General features: G+C 38.6%; 1 protein-coding gene across 1 annotated transcript in view; it reads right to left on the bottom strand.

Annotated features, from left to right (window-relative positions):
* The window catches only part of LOC139733950 (uncharacterized), a 74587-nt gene extending 51232 nt beyond the window's left edge, over positions 1 to 23355 (bottom strand). Inside the window, exons 1-2 of the mRNA XM_071644766.1 lie at positions 22800 to 23355; positions 20154 to 20314 (exon numbers count right to left, since the gene is read on the bottom strand). Of these exons, the coding sequence (XP_071500867.1) occupies positions 20154 to 20314; positions 22800 to 22938 (300 nt within the window). The 5' untranslated portion in view covers positions 22939 to 23355. The remainder of the gene's footprint in view (positions 1 to 20153; positions 20315 to 22799) is intronic.
* Between the last annotated feature and the right edge of the window lie 796 nt (positions 23356 to 24151).

Raw genomic sequence — 24151 nt, 5'->3', positions numbered from 1 at the left:
AGTCTTGGTTTCTCCAAGGACTTCAGGTTAGGGTTGTGATAGGGTTTTAGGTTTAGTTCGATGTGAGGATTAGGATTAGGGTTAGGGTTATGTTTGGCTTAGCGTGCAGATATTGCATGGGCGCAATTGTTGCAGGAGCAACTGCCATGAAACCGAAGAAAACAGGAGACAGAAGATGAGTAAAATGGGCAGTGAGGGAGAGCATGACGATGGCAGTAATTACCATGAAATGTGATGATGAAAGAAACGGAAAGAATTAAAAAAAGGAAAAAACAGTAAATATTTTACAATTACTTGGAATTAAATTTTCTGAACTGCTTCTTGCCTTACTGGTTTTATTCAATTCAGCTCTCTCAATGGTGTAAATAAATCATAGAAAAACTGAGTTGTGGAGTTGTGATCTTCACCATGCATGTGCGAGTGGGGTATCCAAAGCACCCTTGTACATTGTAACTGGACCTACTCTAAGAAATAGTTTTGATTAGCAACATTGCATGTATGATCTATCTCCAGTTGAATATTTTCAGCAAAGATAGCTGTTCTCCTTCAGGAGCTCCCTTAACCCTTAATGTGCTGTACGTGAGTGCCAAGAATGGCACAGAAACCCCCATAGCCTTGTACACACTGTCCACAGTCCCTGGCAGAGAGAGTGTTAAGTTTCTCTGAAGATGGCATCAATTTGGTTTTTGAAAGCTGGCATCACACTTTGTCATGGACTCCTTATTTGCTTTATGCAATTAAAAGGGAAACTAAAAAATACAAACAAAAACAAAACAAAAAATGTACACAAACTCTTCCTGGAATTTCACAAGTACAACACATGGAGTTTCAATAAGCCACAAAATTCTACTTGTATAAGGAGCTCTGCTTTCAATTAATACCTGTACCTCATCTTTTTCTCATTTGGAGTCCACAGGAAATGGTAGCCTCCACTCCTGTGATGGCTCAAACGGTCCATGAATAAGTAATTCATTTCATTCAGTTTGAGTCTCCAGAGAGAATCGGCAAGGACACTAAAGATTAACATTTCACTGTCGGGTGTCTGTAATTGCCTCAAAATTGAATAAAACAATGTCCACACAGGAAACTTACTCAAAGTATACTAACAACAATAACAATCACTTTACTGTTTTTTCTTTAATCTTATAAAACACAGTCTGAGGACCTTTCTTTCAAACACATTTTCCACACCAACAAGATTTCCTATTAAAATCAAAACAACAAAATGTATGTATATTCACATCTTAATAGCAAGCTTGGTGGGAAGAGGAGATAAAAATCTATTGGGCCTAATACCCATTTCATATTGCTTTATGGAATCAACACGGAAGAAATATCTTTGATCAAATGAACAATTCAAAAAGGAAATACTGATCAATGCACATACCTAAGGCATTCAACACACACATACACACACAAAAAAAAGTTTCTATGAATTGGGTTATACCGTCCCTATACAATTATCATTAAAGTACAAGGAAATTGACATATTCTGCATCCAGATGCATGTCTCTATTAATGAACTGTTTTGTTTTACCATTTATTGAAAGATTCAAGTTTCTCATAGCACAAGGGCAGACCAGTCAAATATTACTCAATTACTAGTTACCTGTTTAGCATCCCAGATCACTTGTACAGTGAAAATTTTGCACATGAGGCATTTTCACATCAGCCCGATGTTTCGAAATAGCGCGCTATTTTCTGACTTGGGAAATTGAAAAATATCTCGAGCTTGGATTTTTATCGGGCTGATGTGAAAACGCCTATTCTGCATATTTATCCATTTACAAATGGTTGAGATTCCTCATTTTTACTGAGTGGAAAAAAGAATACAACAGTCAGCCTGAAGCATAGGCTAGTGTGTATGCACTCCCAGTGATAGGCTTGGAAGAATCTAAAATATATTGGACTGCATGGGATGTTTGTCAGGAATGGGAGGGGAGGCTGTGTCAATGTTGTCTGACTCCCCTTGTCCATCATTCCTGACTGAGCTGAATACAGACCATAATGTGCCAGACAGACAGGTCATCCATCTGGGTTGGCGATATGAAAACACCCAATTCAGACTGAGAAATCCATGCAGATGTAAACTGCTGATTTCCTGGTATCACATTACATGCCCTGTTCTGTTGTTCCTCTCCTTCTCCCTAACATGATTCATATTTCTCATTTGATAGCTATGTAGCAGTCCTTGGAGGATGGACTGCCTAGGCCACCACTACAGCAGAAGGGTATTAATAGGGTTATATTAAAGTATACTGCTTGGAACCCTAATCAGAGACTTTCAGGATGCATTAACATTCACTGATTGTAGTTTTAGGATCTCTAACACACCAAGCCCTTCTAACATAAAACTCTGAACATTTTCACCCATTTTGGTAACCAAAGGTACAGATAACATATAAAAAAAAATAAAACAATTTATTAAAGGGATCGTATAGTTTTGGTTGAGACCTAATTTCAGGTTTCTTACATTTTTTGGTGAGATAATGAGAAACCTCTTATGAAATATGAGGGAGCATGTAATTCCATGAAGAATTCAACGTTTATTTGATGAAAATTGGTTTTGGAATGGCTGAGATATCCAAAACAGAGCAATTCTAATAAAGTGTGGGACCCACATTTTATTACGATCGCTTTGTTTTACTTTATTTTTGGATGTTTCAGTCATTCCAAACCCGATTTTCATCAAATAAACTTTGAATTCCTCTTAAAATGGTAAGCTCTGTACTACTTCATAAGTGTTTTCTTGGTATCTCGCAATAAGTTAGAAGCCCAATTCTCATCTCCACCAATACTGTACCATCCCTTTAACAAAATGGTTGATTTTTACTTTGTATACCTGGGTTCCAATATGGCATCACTTCACATTAGCGTTGGACTGTTCTCCTTGACAGATATAAGATGTTTAACCTTTGTTAACCCATTAGTAACTAAAATGCCCGAAACCACCCGTCCATTTTAAAAATAGTTTTATGCTTTATTATTTCATTGTATTCATATATAGAATATGTAACTATGTAATTTAAAAGAGGTCAAAGGTCAACAAAAGTATGTCAGAATTATTTATGTGACACACCAGTCTCTTGGTAAAGTCTTAATAGGCTTTCAAATAAAACTAACTTAAGATAAAAATAAACATGCAGTGAGCTATTTTACATCATTTAGAAAATTGTCAAAATGAGAGCAATACTGGGGCACTGTACTGTACATTTCAGGGAACCAATATAGGCCATTATGTACAGAATTTTCAGTAATGTAAAGGACTAACCACAGGAGCTATAACCAAGGTGAACACTATAGTGTATAATAATGTGCCTAGTAAAAACATTTGCTGACACACATTTTCTCTTACAGCAGGAATCAACCAAAGTGCTTTAGCTTTCGGACCATCTTTAAATAACATATACCTTGTATGCATGTTTAAATGAACATCATCAAATCTGGTCAGTACTCCAGCAAATAATATCTACACAGGAGATGATGTGAATAGTAAAAACAACAACAACAACAAAAAACAAAAAACAAAAACACAGGAACACGCAGTGTAGACTCAGATACGGTATCATCATGAAGCAGTCCATACACATATACTCATAATTCTTTAATATTGAGTCACACCCTACAAACCTACTGAATTACACCCCACATCCTAATATTGTAAAAGACCTAGTGTATGAAGTAATTCATTTAGGAATCCAATAATATACTAATGAGGTATTGATGCTGCTAATGCAAGCACATCAATGCAGAGAAATACTAAAAGATATCAAAAGGCAAAGATAAGCCATCTGATAGACAGAATGAGAAGGAAGCACAAAGAGGTAGCACACAATTAAATTCTGTTGCTTGTGTGCGTTTAAACACAACAGATAAAAGGCAGCCACATACAACATGAGCTTGCAGACGAGGAACCCAAAGCATAAAATATGCAGCACACCCCTGGTTAGAAAGACACTCACTCCTACTACTGCACGGCTGCCACTCTATGATAGATATGAGAGATGAAGAGAGAAGAATATGATATATCCCCTATTTATACCACAACCATCTCTCTCTCTCTCTTTTCTGCACGCACACTGACTCTGTACCAATTCTTTTGTGATGCAGTCTGTGACTGTGCGTAATACTGAGTCAGCTAGCAACTGCAGTCTTTCTCTTTCCACTCTCTTACGTTCCAACCTCTCTCTACATTTGGATCCCCATTCATATGTCTATTCTATTCTTGATCCTTTTTCCATCTATTTATATGCATAATAATACATGTAAATAATGTGCACATGTTGCATGGCAACAGAGAGAGAGATAGATAGAGAGAGTGAGAGATGTTATCTGATTTTTTTGTGTTCTTATCTCTCTGTATTTGTAGGAAAACATTGTCCTCAATATGACTAATGCTTCTGGGGCCCGTTTCATAAAACTTGTTATCAGTGACGACTGCCACATTTCTATGACAAATTTACTCTCAGCCAATCAGATGCAAGGATTTCAGTAGCTTGTCAATCTATGACAACTTGTCACTGATGACAAGTTTTATGAAACGGGCCCCTGGTGTCTACATGGCTTTCATATGTGACCGTGCACCTCAAAACAAACAAAAAGTCGCCAGACATGAATTTTTAGTCAAGACCATATTCTGAAAGAGCAGACTTTAAGCTTTAAAATGATGTATAACTCAAATCAAATGGACTCTCCTAACCTATCTAAATATTGGAAAGAAAGCACAAACTCAGGAAAAGTGTGAACTGAGGAAAGAGGCTCTGAAGTACAGTGTCTATTCAAGCGCTTAATCCTTACCAAACCGTGCTGGCTGTGCGATGAATGGGACAAAAAACAGGAAGTAAACCACCAGAGTAACAACAATGAAGGGATTATTAGATTAAACTGAAATTAAGCATGCCACATTAGCACATTCTGTCCATAATTAATGCCAACTTTCAAAGCAGTAGCATTATCTTTTCAAAAGTTATTAGACTTGAAAGTGAAGAGTGTGGACAAGGTTTTTCAGAAATGAAAAAGGGATTCTAAAGACACACATAATCACACTATTCTACCAAAAATGTTCGAGATAAATTGCTAAAAAACAAACTTTCCTGCCCGTTTTTTGATACCAAATTTTAGCATAATGTAGAAGAAGACCCGCTCTTTCAGAAAATATGAAAAAGTCAAGTTCGGCTAAGTTGACCCATTTCACTTATTTTCAGTCCTCACGCAAAATCAGTGTGTGCGACTTTATGGTCGTTTTGAGGTGCACGGTCACATATACTGTAAAAATGGTTTCTTTCGCGTACAAATACTTTCGCGGTTTCCATCGGTGCTGACTTTTTTTGCGTGTGTTTAAATTCGCGGTCGGCAAAATCTGTAAATTCAGTTGGCAAAAACTGTTTTATTTTGCACATGAAAACCCAAACTATAATCCAATTATTCTTTTATTTATTAAATAGAAATTGAAATTAAATGCAGGCTTACCTGAAATCCTGTCTCTCGAGTACTTTATAACATGCTTGTACCTACATTGCGCGGTATCGCTGTGTGTGTGTTGACCATCAATACACTCAATGCGCAGAATCTTCGTGTGTGCATGTGCGCAATAGCATTGTAACAAGTGGCGAGTTCAAAACAGCTCCTTGCGTGGTTAATTTCGCGCGACTTTCTAAAACATTTTCGCGTGATGTTAGATTCGTGGTTCAACCTCAAAGCGCGAAAAGCTCGAAAATAAAACCACTGCGAAAGAAACCACTTTTGCATGATTATACTTTCAATGTTCCCACTGCCGCCCTGGCTGCTTTCATATCAAGCAGCTGTTAGCTTCTGCTGAAAATTGCTGAACTCCAGTTACACCGTAGGGAAAGGACATGTTAAAATCCCCAATGAAAAGCATCATTTAAGAAAAGCTTTGAATGAATAGCAATGGCCACATTTCAGTTTCAAGGAACATGCCATTTCTTTTTAAACATTACTCTATTATTAAACTATAAAAGCTGCATTTCTTTACAGACAGTAATTTGAATGAATTCTAAAGCTGCATTTCTTTACAGACAGTAAATTGAACAAATTCTAAACTGCATATTTCTAAACAGACAGTAATTTGTATAAATTTTTGAAGATTATGTAAACATACTGAAATGTAATATTTTCATTAAACACTGATGATAAAAAGCAACACATGCAATATGAATGGCTGGGTACGTGCATCATGTCCCAAGGTTACACCATGAATTACAGCAGACAGCACTCATTAACAATGTACCCAGACACTGGTTCGGTAGTTATGTTAGAAAGACCATGATCATGACCATGTTCATGGCTTAGTCCCTCAAAGCTAAATGTATGACCTTTTCATAACCCCTAAACATATGCTAGCTCTCGTGAATGTGTTATACTTAAAATCAGTATGGCCGAGCCACACATGCTACAGTATAGTAAAATGTGTTTTCATTCACATGTCAGTACATAAAGGGTTATGTATGAAAAAAGCCACATATTAAATGCAAGGTGTGTTTCTCTTGCATATTCTATACAATCAGAGTATGCAGAAGAACTGGTCAACTCAACAAATAATAATGCATGCATCTGGACTCAGATCAAAATTTTAGAGGTGTGCAGTCATTTACATTGCAGGCAATGCATAAACTTGAACCTTTTCCCAGGAAAGCAGGATGTAAATGTATTATTATTTCACATAATGCCAGGTAGACAAAAATGAGGTTTCTATACCCAGCACAAACATTTTTTTTTTTTTTTTTGAGGGGGGGGGGGGAGGGTGGGGAAGGAGGGGGAGTGTCATTAATGGAGGGTAGAACATCTTCTCTCCTCATTCACCTCCTTAAGTGGATGATGGCGCATCCATTTGTGGTGACATTTTCTCAAGTGTATACCGGTGGGAGAGGAGGAGGAACCGGAGAGTGGTTGCATCATAAGTAAAGTACTGAGTGTATCATATCCAAGATTCAAGGACTCACACTGTGTCTATAAGTATTTTCAAAAGATATCCTTTTATGGTCAAATGACATTCACAGGGGTGGCAACCTCTGCAAATCAAAGACCATACTAATACCCAGTAAACAAGCATATTTTGAAGGGAAAATAAATAATGATTACATTAATGATATATAAACTGTAGATAATGATAATACATAAAAATAGTGAAGTTACACAGTTTAAGAATGCCAAATTAAATTTCAAGAAAAAAAAGACACATTTTCTTATAAATATCTTGTCAGGTTTCATAGGAAATTTGTGACAGAATATCAAGTAATCCTCACAAGGTTCACCTGCTGGGTTTTTTTTTTCCCAGCAGCATTCTGTAATTCCTCCTAAACTGACCTCCCAGTAGCTGTAGAGATAGCAAGCTACTTCAGGTGTTGCAGTACCTCAGTCCAACAGAAAGGACACCTTGATGTAATAGGGAAAAGGGAGATTAGGTTATCTCTATCCATTGACAATTAGATTCCAGACATCTGTGCATATTGGCAAAACAACAACAACAACAGCAGCAGCAGCAGCAGCAGCAGCAGCAGCAGCAACAGCAACAACAACAACAACAACAACAACAACAACAACAACAACAACAACACTCCTGTGTGCATGGAGTGGTGAACAAAGCACATTAAGGATTGATAACATTAGTATAGTATCAGCTTGCATTTATAATAATGAAAGTATTTGTATGCTCCTTCTTGGTACAATATATGTATCAGAACTCATTGCCTTTGAAACTGAGAATGGAGACCTCACTCCCTGTCTTCAAGAAAGAACTCAAACTTTTTGTTCCAGTATTATCTGTGTGCTTTCTTTCAATTGTGGTCTTTTCCTGAATGAAGCAAAGTGAGAGGTCGTCTTACCTTTCTGTGCCAGGAGTGCCACTGTGTGACAGACATGGCGCATTAAAAGACTCCATTATCATTAGTACATGTATTATTATCATAATCTGTTCTCATAGGGTTCATCTTCTGCATGGATGTACTGCTAATTTTTGCCTTGGAAGATTCACAGATAAAATGAAGAGACAGCCTGAACATGGAAGACTTTTAAAGTAAAGAACAGGCCAGAAGTGTTGGACAACAGTAAAAGAATAATTTACAGTGTACCACTCAGCAATGCGCATCTGAATATCATTGTCAGCTGTGGGATAGAGTGGAATTATGTGATAAATATTTCAATCTTGCTGTTTCAACATCTGATGGCATAAAAGGCCATTTTACTTTTGAACTGATGATGCAGCCATGATGTGACCATGAGGGAAAGTCATAAATTTCACACACGAGGTGCTAATTGAGGCAGCAGTGTGCTAATAAGTAGGCGGACTGCAGACTTTTGCAGCCAGAGCCCTAACTGTGCCTTCAGGGGTACCATAATGCTTTCCTGTCGGTGGCCCACCCACTCCTGTTAGATCTCAGAGCCTGGCATTGTACAGCCAATGGAATAAATTTATCCAAATAAACCCCAAACAAACAGTACGTAACCTGCCGAGGCAATGCATAGCACAATCCATGTTTGACCTGGCTAGGGCTATCACTAATAATATCAAATAAAGAAAAGAAAAAGACGAAGGCACAGCTGTACTGATAAACAGGTGTTAGGTAGCAGTCAGGGTCAAGACTAAGCTTGACTGATTCCAAGTGACGAACTATCTACTATCACTTGGCAGCTTGGAATCTATTTCTTTTTCTTTTTTTGTGGTTGGAGTGATTGCATGTAAGTAGTTGCAAAGTCAGGAAAGACTCAAGCAAGCCTTTGGCTTGGCATGCACAACTTATAGGAAGAAGTACAATTTCAAAACATTTGAAATATCAAGTGACACAGACAAGATCTTGGTGAATCCTTTGCAAAGTCTATGGGGGCTGTGGAATCTTCTCTACATAAAGGGTACTGTAAAACGAGAAATTTTCGCGTGCATTTTAATTTCGCGAATTTCGCGAGCGGCAAAATTCGCGAAATTAAAATGCACGCGAAAGTTTTTGTCTACACTACATGCATTGAACGCCAGTGGCAATTCGCGAAAATTTCATGCCGCGAAAAAGGCTGTCAGTTCCAATTCGCGAAAATTTCATGCCGCGAATATATCATGTTTTACAGTATAAGGATTTTAGAATCTCATCTAGGTAAAGGATAGAGGAAGTCTATGGGAATTTTAGAATCTCATTTAGGTATAAAACAGGATGTGTGTGTGTGTGTGTGCGTGTTTTACCCTTTCTTCATAGCTGTACCTTTGTATGCCATTTACGCAATGCAAACCAGCTATACCAGTTGCTGTGCACAATGCTTCATGACTGATTCAGCCAGATCACCTGGCTCAGCTCAGTAATGCTGTACTGTGTACATTTGTATTAATATTTTTCAGCTGCTTTCATAGCCAGTGATACATAGTAATGTTTAAACTTTACAAGGGAAAGAAGTCATCTGTCATTTCATTCACAAGTTACAAATGGATTCATAGAAATTATAAAGAAAGCACAACAATGACAGACAACTCATGCTGAATATTAAGTCAGCATTCATGTTTTGTACTCTGTGATCGAAATACATGCATGATAGCACCAGACCAAATCTTCTTGCGCCTGTCAATCAGCTCTACACAGCACTACTATGTGTACCATTGTTACCCATCAATATGCGTATTATCACTCTTGCATGTACTGTAAAAGTGGATATTTTCGCACGACTAATTTTTTGCACTTGGCCGGGCAAGAAGAGTTTCACGTGTTTTCAATTCCGCGAAATCAAGAAATCAACTACGGTACTGGAATATACGGCAGGCAAAACTATTCGCGTGCTTTCATTTTCTTGCTAGGTTCTGGTTGCGCGAAATGCGTGAAAATTTCCACACCGCGAAAATTTCCACTTTTACAGTATATAGTGTATGTTGTTCGCACCCTGGTCTGGCAAGCGAGTTGCAACAGAGACGGGATCAAACTTTGCTACTGATCGAGCAATCCCACAATGCATCTGACACAGGGCTAGCCTGGAGACACTTGAGTTTTGGCAGTGCCCTGAATCCCACTGAGATTTCAAATCTAGGCGCTTTCAAGAATTCCCTAAGCCCTCTTCGAGAAGGGATTTTGGCAACCAGCCATAATATGCTAAAACTTCAAAAAACTCCAGTGTATTGACCATATGCCTTTGGCCCAATGCACATACACGTAGCTGTAAGTTTGTCCATCAGCGTTACTTTAATCTGCACAAACTACACATTATTTGTATGGTAGATAGCACAAGCAGATGTAATAATGCTTCAGGCCATCAGGAAGGCCACGGTGACACAATCAGGATTAGGGGGATTAGGTAATCCCTATTCATTGACATTCATTTTATGAATAGACATTGGTGCCAATAAAACACTATATAGCATGCAGAGCTCTTTAATCTTACAAGGACACAGATATAATGCTACACAATGCATCATATTCAAGAGAAAGCATTACTTCTTTAAATAAAGACATACTTTTGTGTTTTGTCTAGTGAGAGCCAAGGCTCACTGAAATACTATCGTCTACACTATCATTTGGAATTGATGTTTACTCACATAATGAACACCCACTGTAAAAGTGGAATTTTTTCATGCATTTTACTTGATATGAATCTAACACACAAAATAAAAATGTGTTGATCCCGTTGATTTTGTGGGATAAAAAACACACAGAACTCATCTTACCAAGAAAAGCGTGAAGAATTCTTGCACAAAAATTTACGCTCTTACAGTACTAAAACACTGGTTCCTTTAACCGAAATGCCATGTTATTGGCTTCGTGGTGAGAAATTGATAACCTTGCTTCTTTAAACAAAGCCGACCTGTTTTTCCTGTAATCACCATGGTTCTTGATTACGAATCCACCCATCTGCAAAATTGTCTAACAAGCCCCAATGCATAAAATATATGGCTTATAAATACAATATGTACATCACACACACACATACACTCACACACACACACACACACACACACACACACACACGAAAAAAACAAGCACATAATATGCAAACACACAAACAAACATGCGTTCATATGCACATGCAGACATGCATGCATGCCTCGAGACATAATGCCTTTTACATGCAGCTGTTGAAATATCTATGATCCACTGCAATGTACAGTATGCATACGACTGCACGTCTTGCAATAAACTGTAATACAAACACAAGAAGAATGCCGCACTTGCAGCGCTCGTGTTCCAAGTAGACCAAAGCAAGAAAATATACAGAAAGGCTGTTTACAGAAACTCTCTCTCTATCTTCCCTTCTTCTTCACTTTCTCTCATTCCAAAGCTGCAGCATCTAAGAGATGAACCCTCCCATTCAAATGGTGCTCATGGGATGTGTGTGTGTGTGTGTGTGTGTGTGTGTGTGTGTGTGTGTGTGTGTGTGTGTGTGTGTACACACTCTGCTGGTAGCTGAATCATGCTTCTCCACTCACTCTTATCACAGGAAGATATGAACAGAGTGAATACAGGTTTGTATACACTCTGGTTGGTTCATTGGGGAACTGTGAGGGACTGTGTGTTACCTTCTCCCAGCTCATAAATCAAGATGAGTTAGTTCCATGGAGATGTATATTGAGTTGACAAGAAATGACAGACTGAAGGATTGATAGGGATGGAGGAGAACGAATGGCAATGGGGCAGATGAGAGTCATAGAGAGGAGAATGATCATAGACAGGCAAACTTCATTGGCAAAGTGATGGAGAACAGACTACAAAGGGAAATGAAATGCACTGAAATTGGCAAGAGGTGAATATATGGGTCTCTGCATTTTGTGTCCATGTCTGTGTGCTGTTTGTACATGTGTGTGGGTGTGTGTCTGAACTATTATGTGTACAAGTGGCACAAAGACAGCAATATTCAACATAATGCAGTGTTACAAAGAAAGGTAAAAAAAAAATACAATTTAACTTCACATCACTTCTTTTGTACAACAAGGGGATAACCTTATGAAAACCTGAGATAGGCAGTCTCACACAGCATACAGTGCAAGGGCAAGGATTTCAAATCAGAGAATGAAAGAGACAAAGATTCTGAATGTAAAACGCACAAAGGAGTAATATAGCTTACTGGTCTCATATTACACTATCAGATGACATGGTCATATTTCACATTGCCTACGGATATGGATAGGGAAAGAAGGGGGGGGGGAACCAAAAGACAAAAGCAGAAATCAATGCTTGGTTTGCATGGATGGTGATAAAAATTCCAGATGTACATGGACTTTAACATCCTTTAAGTTCATAATTACACTATACCTTCTTCACACCACTACAAAAAGTGTATGAGGGGGGCATTGATTCATTTAATTCTGTATATGGTGTGTGGAAATGTCGACCCATTTGTGTGTCTGAAAAAGATACTCCATGATGACTTTTTTTGCCCTTTGTCCAGGAAGAAAATAATTGTGTGAGTGGGTTTTGGTGTTGTTTTTTTTAGCAAGGTGATGTTGCTTGTTTGTTTGTCTTTTCAACAGAGTTATGAAGTATAGAATTTGTACCAGTATAGTGGAAAAGTATTAACTTTGTGATATAATGTTAGGAATGCATCATGAAGCCAGCTTGAGTGTGGTGCTAGACAGAATGATACTGTCAGTGAACACAGTGTGGGCAATGGGACCTGTCTGTCATAAATCACCAGGACTTTTATTGACGGTATCCAGTACAACTGAAGGCTGATCCTATAAGGGCAAACACATAAAACTACACACCAACTCTCACCTTGCGAGAAATACCTACTAATTGGATGGGGCCATGTCATACAAATACACTCATTAGTTGAAGGGACTCAGTTCCTATACTCTCACTGAATGGAACAGGAACATTAAGAGTTGATAGTATTGCTGCACTTCTACATTGTACATGGTTTTGCCAATGAAACCTTTTGATACTTCAGAAAAATGAAATGAAATAAAAATGCATCCTCTTGCAAGGATATCATGGAGAGATATATGGCATCATTCTCTCGTGCCAGCAATACAAATGTTAACAATCACTGTTCCACTAAAAGTGAATGTATGCTTGCTGTAATATGTGAAAATCCTGGAATTTCTCAGAAGGAATATTACATGAGTAATTGGAAGACACTTTTAATTTAAATGGTTAATCAATCAAACTCATGTAAATATCCTTTCGTACCAATATTGCATTAAATTCTCACATATTTTGCTCAGAGAGGGAAGCAGAGCATGCAGTTGAACCTATTTGGTTACGCTACTTCCCAGGGCTGCACACTAAAACATTTTTTCTACTGGTCCGACCTGTCTATCGGACCAGTAGGACCCAGTTTTCCATTTATTACTGGTCCATTCCTGAAAAAGTTACTGGTCCGACAGTGATTTTTCCTGGTCCTGGACCATCGGACCAGTGCCAATGTGCAGCATTGGCTACTAGCACTTCTGAATCTAGGGAAAATTTTAAATATTCATATCTACACACATTTTCGTCTTGGGGACCCAAAACTTGGGTCCCATCCCCAAGCCCCTAATGCTAGTCATCGTCATCATTAGAACAACTCAAACAATCCCCTGCTCCAAAGAATGAGTCATACTAAGCATGAGTTTGAAAGAAGCTAAAAATATAAAAAGTTCAAAGAGGATGTTCATCACATGCATTACTGGTAATAAAGCAAATGCAATACTGTGATTGCTGTATGAAAGATGGGTGAGGCCAGACAGTCGACAAAGGGGAGATGAGGGACGACAGACATAAAGTGATCAGAAAAGCAAACTTGAATCCTCAGCTCCGGTGAGCTGAACAGGAATGCCTTTGTGGGCTTTGAGAAATAAGAATTGCATTCATCCATTCTGAAAGACAAAACAAGTGTCTCAAGTTGCCATTTCTTATGTTTAGCTACTCGTGAAGACGAAATGTGCAGTCAAACAGTGTTGACTCACAAAACTTCATGTACCGTGATAGAGTTCCAGACAATGCAGCTGAGAAGACTGTAAACTCAAGGACACTGAAAATGAGAATTTTTACACTCCTAAATATAACTTGAAATACACAAACTCTAACCTTTTTGTTTCTTGTTTATGTACAAAACATCTTGCTGTAGTGTCTAAAACTGTGTTAGAATGTCTAATCTCCCACATGTTTGACTGTATCAGAGATTCCTTTCTAAAATGATATCATGGAAATGGTCCACCTTTTAATAGTAAATTAAATTTCTTTTTCAATATTGTTTTTGTTTTTTTTTGTTTTTGCTTAATGTAGTGCAGCAAATCCATCATTTGAACACTGATACGACAGAGAATAAAAAGATGCTGAAATCACAAATATTAAGTTTCTACATAAGATTCTCAAGATGACACTGTCACCACTGTCCATAAGCCTGCATCTATGTATACATAGTCAATTCAATTGTATACTTGTAGATGCTACTTTTGTATCATATTATTCAAGGTTTACATTAGAGTCCCCTTCGCAAAAGCTTTTTAAAGGACTGTATGATACAACCGCTGCATTATTTGCACTTTGTTCCATCAGACTGCAGTCAGCTTGGAAGCTTTTCACTGATGCACAAATATACCACACTAAATCATCTCTTTGAAAACATGCAGAAAGCATACATGCCGAGGGAACCACTTCTGTAAATCATATTGAGTGGAAGAGAGACATGCAGTCTGCCATGAATAGTTTGAAAGGCTAAAATGAATATCAGTAGCTACAATGAATTAAGGGTGACTTTCACATGAGAACTCTCAGAACCCCACAATTGTGTTTACATCTGCCTGCGTGCTGACATACGCATCCAAAATTAAAATGTTTATTGTGTATTAACACTGAAAATCAGAATAAAAATCAACTTGTACAATAGATAAAGAAAACAAATAATACAACTTTGTACCCAAGAGCATGTCTTTTGCACAAAGATACATGTACAATCTGTGCATTTTGTGTTAAGATACACAAGATTCACGATGCATATTCTGTTGGATTTGCTAATTCCCTCAATACAATGTACAATTTATTGTACATACACACTGCATTATTAATGATCCTAAGTCTGCCTCAATCAAACACATGAGTTTTATGCACCTCAGGCAGCTCTGAGAACTTGAGGAATGTAAACACTGATTTCCATCCCGTATAGCATGCTTAGTGCAACAGAAATGTTACACCTCTTCTTTGTTTTTATAGCCACAATCTCTGATCAAAGGAAAGAGAAAAAAAAAATCATTCAGACCAAAGCATACTCACAGTCAATGACACATTATAGGGGGGTTCACACGTGCACCAATTAGCGGGATACAAATCTCGAGATTTGCATCGCGATCGTCACAAACTCGGGTTTTTTGCACGTGATCGTCACAAACTCGGGTTTTTTTGCATGTGTGGACAGAAAAAACCCGAAAATTAGCGGGATAAGCATCGCGATGCTAATCCCAAGAAATCTTGCGCTGGTTCATCGATTAGCGGGATAATTGGCCCCGCGCTGGTACGTGTGAACGGTCGGGATTGGAATCTCGAGTTTTCATATCCCATCATGCAATGCGCACATCACAACAGCGAGGCCTCTGCGAAGAGGTCCTTCACCTCTTTGGCGAACCACACTACTGTCGCGTAAAAGACAATGGGCAAAGGAAAGTGCGCACAGGCAGTGATAGAGAGGGGCGCTGCGTGACCCAATTTGCAGGCTTTGCTGTTATGTCTATCGGAAATTAGCGGGATGATTCGGTCCGTGTGGATGCTTGCCAAATTAGCGGGATACCGATCGCGATCGCTATACCGCTAATTTGGTACGTGTGGACGCTCGCAAAAAAACTTGAGATATGGATCGCGATCGTCATCCCACTATTTTGTACGTGTGAACCCAGCTTATGTGTCTTTATTTTCTATATCTGTTTTATAAAACAGTACGTGACAGCCTTCTCATGAGATTATACCCCCCCGAAAAAAAGGAAAGAATATGTGACCCGCCACAACAAAAGGATCCTAAAGTTGCTGACGGCTGAGCCGAGAAGATGGAGTTTGAAGTCAGATCATCAAAATCAGTCAAAACTATTGGATTTCTGTTTTGGTATAATTTTGTAGTCTAATCTATCATCTATCATCTGCCAAAATTTCAAAGCTAAATGATCAAAGGAAAGGCAAGAAATTACATTGTAGCATTTTCTGGGCAATGATTTTCCGACTTTCAACGGAACAGAAACATGTCCGAAGATTTGGATTTAGCGCTGCAGCTAGACTCCGCCCCTAGCAACAAGGGAGTGATCTTATTGGTCAGTGTGTGGCATCCTGGTTACTATGTCGTGCATAGACCGCTGGCAGTAAGCTTGAATGAACATGGTGGAGGTTGCTAGGAGCATACCTTCTACTGTCAAGAGGTGAAAACTGTCTTACCTCCCCTTGATCATGATAGCGTCGGACGGAAAACTTTGGAGGTGGTTTTCTTGAAACGCCAATTTCCTAAACCACTCGACATGCGATTATAAAATCATTGATATCTCGACAACTGAGTACTTTTATGACTTATTCTTTGAGTCGTATTATATATGAAATTAAAGTGGAAGAGTAAGTGAATAATATCATGTCATTTTTAGAAAATTGTCCTCCCCTGACTTTTTGATCCTTTTGTTGTAGCGGGTCACATATTATGTACATGACTTATTGGCACTAACCTGCTGAAAGTGACCCATAAAGTGTGTGATCCTCAAAGGCTTGGAATGTAACTTCGTATCATGTGGTGTTTATTGTTTATTCCACTCGTACTCATAAAGTTGTAGGGTTAACTTTTTAATTTTACATCACTCTATTGTAACAGATAGGGATGATATGAGCTATCATCTCCATGTCAACATTGCCGCGACCTGTTTTGTAGAAACATGATGCTGATACAATTTACTGGTGTTCATCTGGGCAGAAATGCCATTGTAGGCTGATAGCCCCATTTCATGCTGATCCAGCTGGGTGAATCTGCAGTCGTCTGAGACAAACTATGCTCTTTCACCACTCTCGAGAGAAACCTAATGGTCGATTCCACCACTAAGATGGCCATGTCACATGCACTCATGTGTTAAAACAAACAAGATGAATGTCTTATTGCTATTCCATAGTTATGCCTTAGACTGATTATGTTTTGTATCCAAGCCATGAACAACAGCAGGCTTCTTGGTGCATGTGTCTGGTCAACTTCATTGCAATTTCACAACTAATCTACATTGGTAATTTACATTAACGGCATGACCCTTTTGTCTATCACATGCCTTGCAGAAAGTAGCTTTATTTCCTTTGCACAATTGTCACTTGTGTGTAAAACACATTCATATCATTCCTTTAATGCTCACTTGACTGCAGTTGGTACCATTCATTTACAAACTGCTTTTTATCTCCAAGGCTGGATGAGAGATCTACATACAAATGTAGCTCTGTACAATGACACCATTAATTGTTTGTCAGTCTGCCTGAAGTAAAGCACCTAACATTTTAATTGGAGAGTTGTGCCATATGATAAATAGATACAATGTACTTGTACATGATGGTGCTGGTGACTTTTGAAACCATTCCAAAAATCAAGCATCATTTTGACTCCCATCACTTCAATGCACCAGCAATCTTGAGTGCAATGAAAATTAAAGTTAGGCTGACTGGTATGCACACCTTTAAAACGAAATGCAGCAGGTATGTAAAAGCACCGTCCCGCAAGGAAAACATCATATCATTAGTGGGACAATTTACATTGACAGTTCAACAGTGAAAATTTGTGACATTTTGATGTTAATAATTGCCATAGCAACTATGCCATATCATTAGTGGGACAATTTACATTGACAGTTCAACAGTGAAAATTTGTAACATTTTGATGTTAATAATTGCCATAGCAACTATGCCAATGATGCTCAAGCATAATCAAGATAAAAATTCCAGCCTTAAGTACAAAAGTTTCTAAGTTTGCATAAATAGTGCTCTGACAATTTACAATAAGTATGATCACTGGCAAAAAATCTTAATGGCCTCCCATGTTATTGCGTATTTGTAGGATACTGACTGCAGAGACAGTTCCCCATATCCTTTGTAGAGGCAATCTGACAATTTTTCTGAAGTCCAATAACATCACCATTTTATCATCACAATGTACACGGAAAAGTGAAATATTGCAAGTTTCTTATACACAATGTATTGCAATATTCTCCGATGAGCACAGACTATGTCAACACCCTTTGCGCAAAGGCAATATTTGCTCAAACACAAAATTGGAATCCTCTGTAACGGAACTGAGATGTATATAGGAGGGAGAATAATAAATTGCACACATCTTTCTGCCACAAAGTCAGGTTATGAGGGAACAGGTATCATGTGATGAGCATTAATATCTTGTATCTGCTCCTCAGTGCTCTGGTGGGCACATTCAAAACTCACTGCAGTGTAAACAGCAAAGTGCAACTTTAGATTACACAGTGCAATATTGTGGACACGTGACTGAACAGACATGTCTGTATGACAAAATATATAAAATGCAAGAACAGAAACATCACACTTCAAAGTTTGGTTTCAAAGAGAAAATCTGACTAGAATGACACATTTATAGGAGGTCATTTCATAGGTGTAAAAGGCGTTTGGGTTATGGAATAGGTCTAGAAGAAGCTTCTGTGATTTAAAAGACAACTGGTCAAATGCTAGACCTACAAAATGCTTCATCACAATACAACTCAAACAGAAACCATTTGCATGACCTCTCAATGAACTGAACAATGACACAAGAGAGTGTGGTAAGAATACCATTAATGGTTACCTCTGGTCCAAGATGATCATGAGACTCAAACAAAGATATTATTAGACTATGAAATGTTAACTATATTTTCTCTAGCATTACTTGTGAAGGAAAATTGATTGAAAGGCCAATTTTGATCTACTGTAAAAGTGGAAATTTTCACGGTGTTGAAATTTTTGTGCAAACCAGATACTATAGAGCGCAAAAATTAAAGCACGCGAATATTTTTGCTTGCCATATGTTCTAGTAAGTTGATGTCTTGATTTCGCGGAATTACAAACATGCAAAACTCTTTTTACTGAGTGCAAAAAATTAGTCACACGAAAATATCCACTTTTACAGTGAATGTAACTATCAAATCAAAGTGATGTAGTACCTTATAAATTCAGGCACCTGATACAATTCCTTAAAATTTCATTTTGAATATTTGTCAGTGCCACATGTTAAGCACAGACTTATTTCAAACATACCTTGCTTACAGTAACCGTAAACACATTTAATGTCACACTATTTTCCTGATTTTATACCTGCACTTCTACGCACTCAATGCATTTCACGTACCTTGGAGTGTTCTATTCACTTTTCCATTTCTTTGTTGTTTCTTTTGCTGTCTTTCACTCAAGCCCGTACATGAAAAGAATCGATACACTGCTGTTCATTTTCAATTAAGGACCACTGGAGCCAAGCATTTTTGATAGAAGTACCAGGGATGTGAATAGCAGAGTGTCAGAGTTTCTGTCGTTGCTTTTATTGTGTGTGTTTCCCATTCCTGGCTATACATGCCCTGCAGCCTCTACACAGTACAATCAGGGTTGGATCGTGTGCAATAACACTGTCAGGCCATCCAAACATGATTTAATTTCTTGGACATTGATTGCTTGTAGATGAAAAAATCAGGGAGGTGGCCAGGCAACACATCAAAAATGTGGTATTGCACAAATCCCTGAAGAGCTTGTATTCTGCATGTTTCTGATTTGCAAAGAATAATAACACATGATGCAAGTGCAATGGTTTAAAGTGTATATTTCACCATCTTCGTGTTGGCTTTTAATGAACTGAGTAAAAATCAAACAAAGAGAACAATAGTGCATATTTCATCACAATTAAACCTAATTCGAGGAAGTAATGAACTTTAAGCGCTACACATGTTGTTGTATACTATCATTGTTATCATCATCATCATCATCATACCAAACCACTAAATTTCATTACTTTAACTTGTTTGTCCATATAAAAATCAGTACCAAGGTATATCATCTCGTGCTAGAGTGATTTAATGTCAACTGTATGGTCAGGAGCTACGGTTTCTACTGGAAGTCTGCAAAATACAATGCAATTGATGTATTAATGCTACACCTGTGTACAGCAAAGAAAGGCACCGGCATAAGAATTTCCTCCCTCTAGTAGTCTCACTTATTTACAAGTTTGGGAACTTGATATTTGGTTGAAAAAGAAACACTCACCGAGACGACACTCATTGTCTCCCTGATGCTGTTGGGCGTTCCAATATTTGGTACCTTCTTGGGGAGCTCTTCAAGAAGAATGTCCTCAACAATAAGTGCCTTGAATCCATACATGTGAATCATATCATCAACAATTCGCCCCTTGCGTGAGCCAGGCCCCCCTGCAAAAGGAGTTGAAATCAATGACAAGTTAGAACAGTTCTGGTTTCTTTCACCATATGACGACAAACATGCAAGCAAGCATGTAAGAACACTCAGTTTCAGTTATTTATTTTTCTTTTTAAGGAATTGATGATTCGTGATGGAACATTTTTTACTGAAAAATTATATCAATTACCAAGCAACACACATCTACAATGCATTTCATACCCAATGCATATTTGCACACAGTTGTAAACATGCCAGTGTGTTTCCATCTTCACCAAACCCATTGCTTCCCAAAACTGGACGTGTCATGTATAGCAGCATTAACATTAACATATTCTAAAACTGACAGCATAACTCTGCTAGTACTAACACATACAAATAAAATGTATGTGTCAATACATGCCCCATTCTGCATTATATCACCACTTTTCCTCAAAGACTTTTTGTGTGTGTGTGTGTGTATATGTGTGTGTGACTTAAGCTTTGATTAAGCGTAAACATGAGAGCTGATGATTTTCAGCCATGCATTGCATCTATAAAAGCCCTTTATGTTATAAATGAATCGAAATGATTTCTTTTTTGTTTGAAATCTATCAGATCTTAATAACAAACACACTATGATTTACACAATTGTAAATGTTTGCTAATGCACAAACAAACAATAACAGGTTAAATAAGTTTCCCTCCACAAAACAGCAACAACACTTGAAAGCAAGATGACAGGTTCGAGTCCAGTGGTTCCTTTTTCCAACATGTTTGTTAAACTATGCAGTTGCAATCTTACAAATGTCATTTGTAGAGGGGGACAAATTGAAGAAAATTCACACCTCAACAACAGTTATCAAATCTATTCTGTAGTCTCATCTTTATGGTCTCATTAGCTCACTGTTTTTCTTTTTTGGGTTTTTTTTTTGTTCAATGTAAATATCCATGCAGTTAACAAAGTGGCAACTTTTTTTTTTTTTTTTTTGGGGGGGGGGGGCATATTAGCACCATAGATGATTGCAGCAGTTCCATATTATGCAGAGTTTTCCATCTAGATGTGTGTGTGTGTTAATTTCAGCAATGAGGAGTATGCTACAACTTTAAACACACATGAACACTTTTAGGGGGATGTAAACATTATTCCCAGTATTTTGGCCAACCCCCCCCCCCCCCCTCTTTAATCCTGCCATGACGTCCCATAATCTCCACCATTAGACCTACATGTAACTACTAATATTATAACCACAGACACATTGTCATATCAAGGTGGAAAGATGTTAAGTCACATATAAACAATGAGGTAGACCTTCAGTACTAAGTAATTGCTAGTTTACATTTCTTTTACCCAAGCCCCTACCCCCCCCCCCCCTCCCCACAACATTGCATCCTTGCCCTAGTTCCATTCATAATACAGCACACAATACAGTATAACAATCTTGCTATTGTGTATCAGGTCTGTGCTAATGTTAGCAACCTAACATAATTAAGCCCCCTTAAAAGCCTGGCCTGTCAGCACTATGTAGTAGCCTTGTACATGGTATTGGTACACACACCAGCTACAGTACAATCATCATTAGCAAACAAATTAATGATGATCCAGCAACAGCCTGCTCACTGCTGCAGTAGCCTACGACTAGTATACACTGGTACAGACTCCAAACAGACCACACTCACACTGACAAAACACACTTCTTCTTCTGCTCAAGATAATGTCTGGAGTTCTACTAGACAACTGGATGGCACAGTTCTTCAACATCTTCATCAGATAGCAATACTGTAAGTGTAAGATTGTGGGGCAACCATACCCTTCAATGTGTGTAGTGGATTGAAGCTGATGGATTCCAAAGGCATGGACACTGGAGACTCACAATTTAGACTATTTTGACTAGAGTCTACAATCTACATCATATCAAATGTGCTTGCACAGACCATGCCACAGGAATCACAACCTGTTATTTTTTTTCTTTGATAGTAGAGGTCTAGAACCCAACCCAAATTGAGAGGATGCATTGAATTGCATCAATTGATTTATTGCTGTACAGTTTTATAGTGCAGTGTGCATTCTTTGAGACTAGTGACGGTGTAGAGACATAGAGTACATTTACAACTACAAGTTCAGTTAGCTTTTACACCAGAATTGCTTTGAGAATTATCTGAATTTTCAGTTCTTAAAATATTGCTGTAGCATCTTTGTTTGAAGATGAAGCACGCCCCTCATTTTTCTGTCTTCAATTCAGTTCATATCGATTAAACTTTTGTCCCCTTGTTAACTGTTTTGAGAGGGTAACGAAATTTGGCAAGTGTAAAGTAAAAGTCATGTTTAAATTTAAACCAGTTACACTTAACGTTACAGATAAGATTCTAACCTTACACAGGACTTGGTCTCAAGATAGTTCAAGACTTGTTGTGAGAAGGACTTTGTACGAGTCTAACACGTCTTTAAAAACACTTTTAGACTAAAATACATGATTTCAGACGTTAAATCACTAACAAGTTAGATGTTGACGTCCTTACCAAATATGAAAACAACCGTTGTTTCGTCCGGGGACAACTTGACATGATTTCCAACGCGAATGCTCACTTTCGGTCTTCGGTGGAAAAATCCTTTTTCCCCGTCTTCTCCCTTACCGTCAGTGCTATTTCCACATCCCATTTTGTATGTGCACGTATAAGGTTACTATGGAACTACCAGATTACGAGCATATGAGTCCAAAAATCCTAGCAACTGGACATTATGGGTGAAAATCTTTGCTCCATTGAAATGTCCGCCTGCAGAATGCTGTTATAAATAACGGTACCCACAAACAAGGCGCTCGCTGCTAAAGGATAAAGTGGCTAGGGATATCCGGATACTGAGGACCGACGTGACAGACCGGCGGCCGGAGGACATGCATTGATGATGTATTTGCACTGCCTGTGCGTGTGCATAGATTTTACCCTGAATCAGATATCTCTCGGTGGCACGGGGGACGGACACACACGCACGACGCTACGCTGCATACGCCTGCTGCATGCATGCCATCCAGTAGTATGCCCGTGCAGCGCAACTGTTCTTGTACGAGTGAACGGTGAAGATTCATACGAGTGGGATCGTATTGACCATCGCGCCACATCCCCGCCGCCGCCGCCGCTGCGCCTGCTGCCTGCATGTAGTGAAGATGAGCGCCACATCAATCGCCTTCGCTGCGAGTCCAATAATGTACGCGGCGGCAAGCGACACTGGGATGGTACAGTTCAGTCGGTTGCTATCCCCATCAATCCATCCATACACAACATCCCAGCCAGGCTCATACACACATCCCACATCCACACATTACTAGTACAGTATTCACAAACCACGGATGGTCATGGGTACTGGGAGTACAGGCACAATACTGAGTACACCAGTGTTTACGAGCTAATAATTATTCTTGTCGCCACATTATGAGGGTATTTTTTCTGGCACACAAAAACCTTTGTGTATTTTAATAGACTAGCAGAGCAATTATTGCAGCTTTTTTATCAATACGACTCGCAAACGGCATTTTCTCCAGTCTAAAGTTGGATGCATTTTTTTAATCATTATTATCATTTCATCAGCGCAAAACCAAGCATAGCATCGCAGGAATTATTCATTTTGATTAAGTTTGTGTGTAAAATTGCAAACATAAACACAACGCTCCTCAAAGTCAAAAAAATGTGTATGTCGAAGGGGCTGAGGGTTGGGATGCATGGGGTGTGATGGGATGTGGATCCACTCACCCCCCCCCCCCCCCACATTCTCGAAGATTAAACCAATGATAGGGGCGGATCCATGAATTCCTTAAAGGGGGGGGGGGGGGTTACAGAATTAAAGGGAGTGCACGGGGACCCCTCCATTTTTTTTC

Source organism: Diadema antillarum, unplaced genomic scaffold (genome assembly GCF_040938485.1).
Source record: "Diadema antillarum isolate AM-2024a unplaced genomic scaffold, OU_Dant_1.0 scf00000025, whole genome shotgun sequence".
Taxonomy (NCBI): domain Eukaryota; kingdom Metazoa; phylum Echinodermata; class Echinoidea; order Diadematoida; family Diadematidae; genus Diadema; species Diadema antillarum.
The sequence above is the reverse complement of the archived record's forward strand: the minus strand, read 5'-3'. Positions and strand labels throughout refer to the sequence as shown.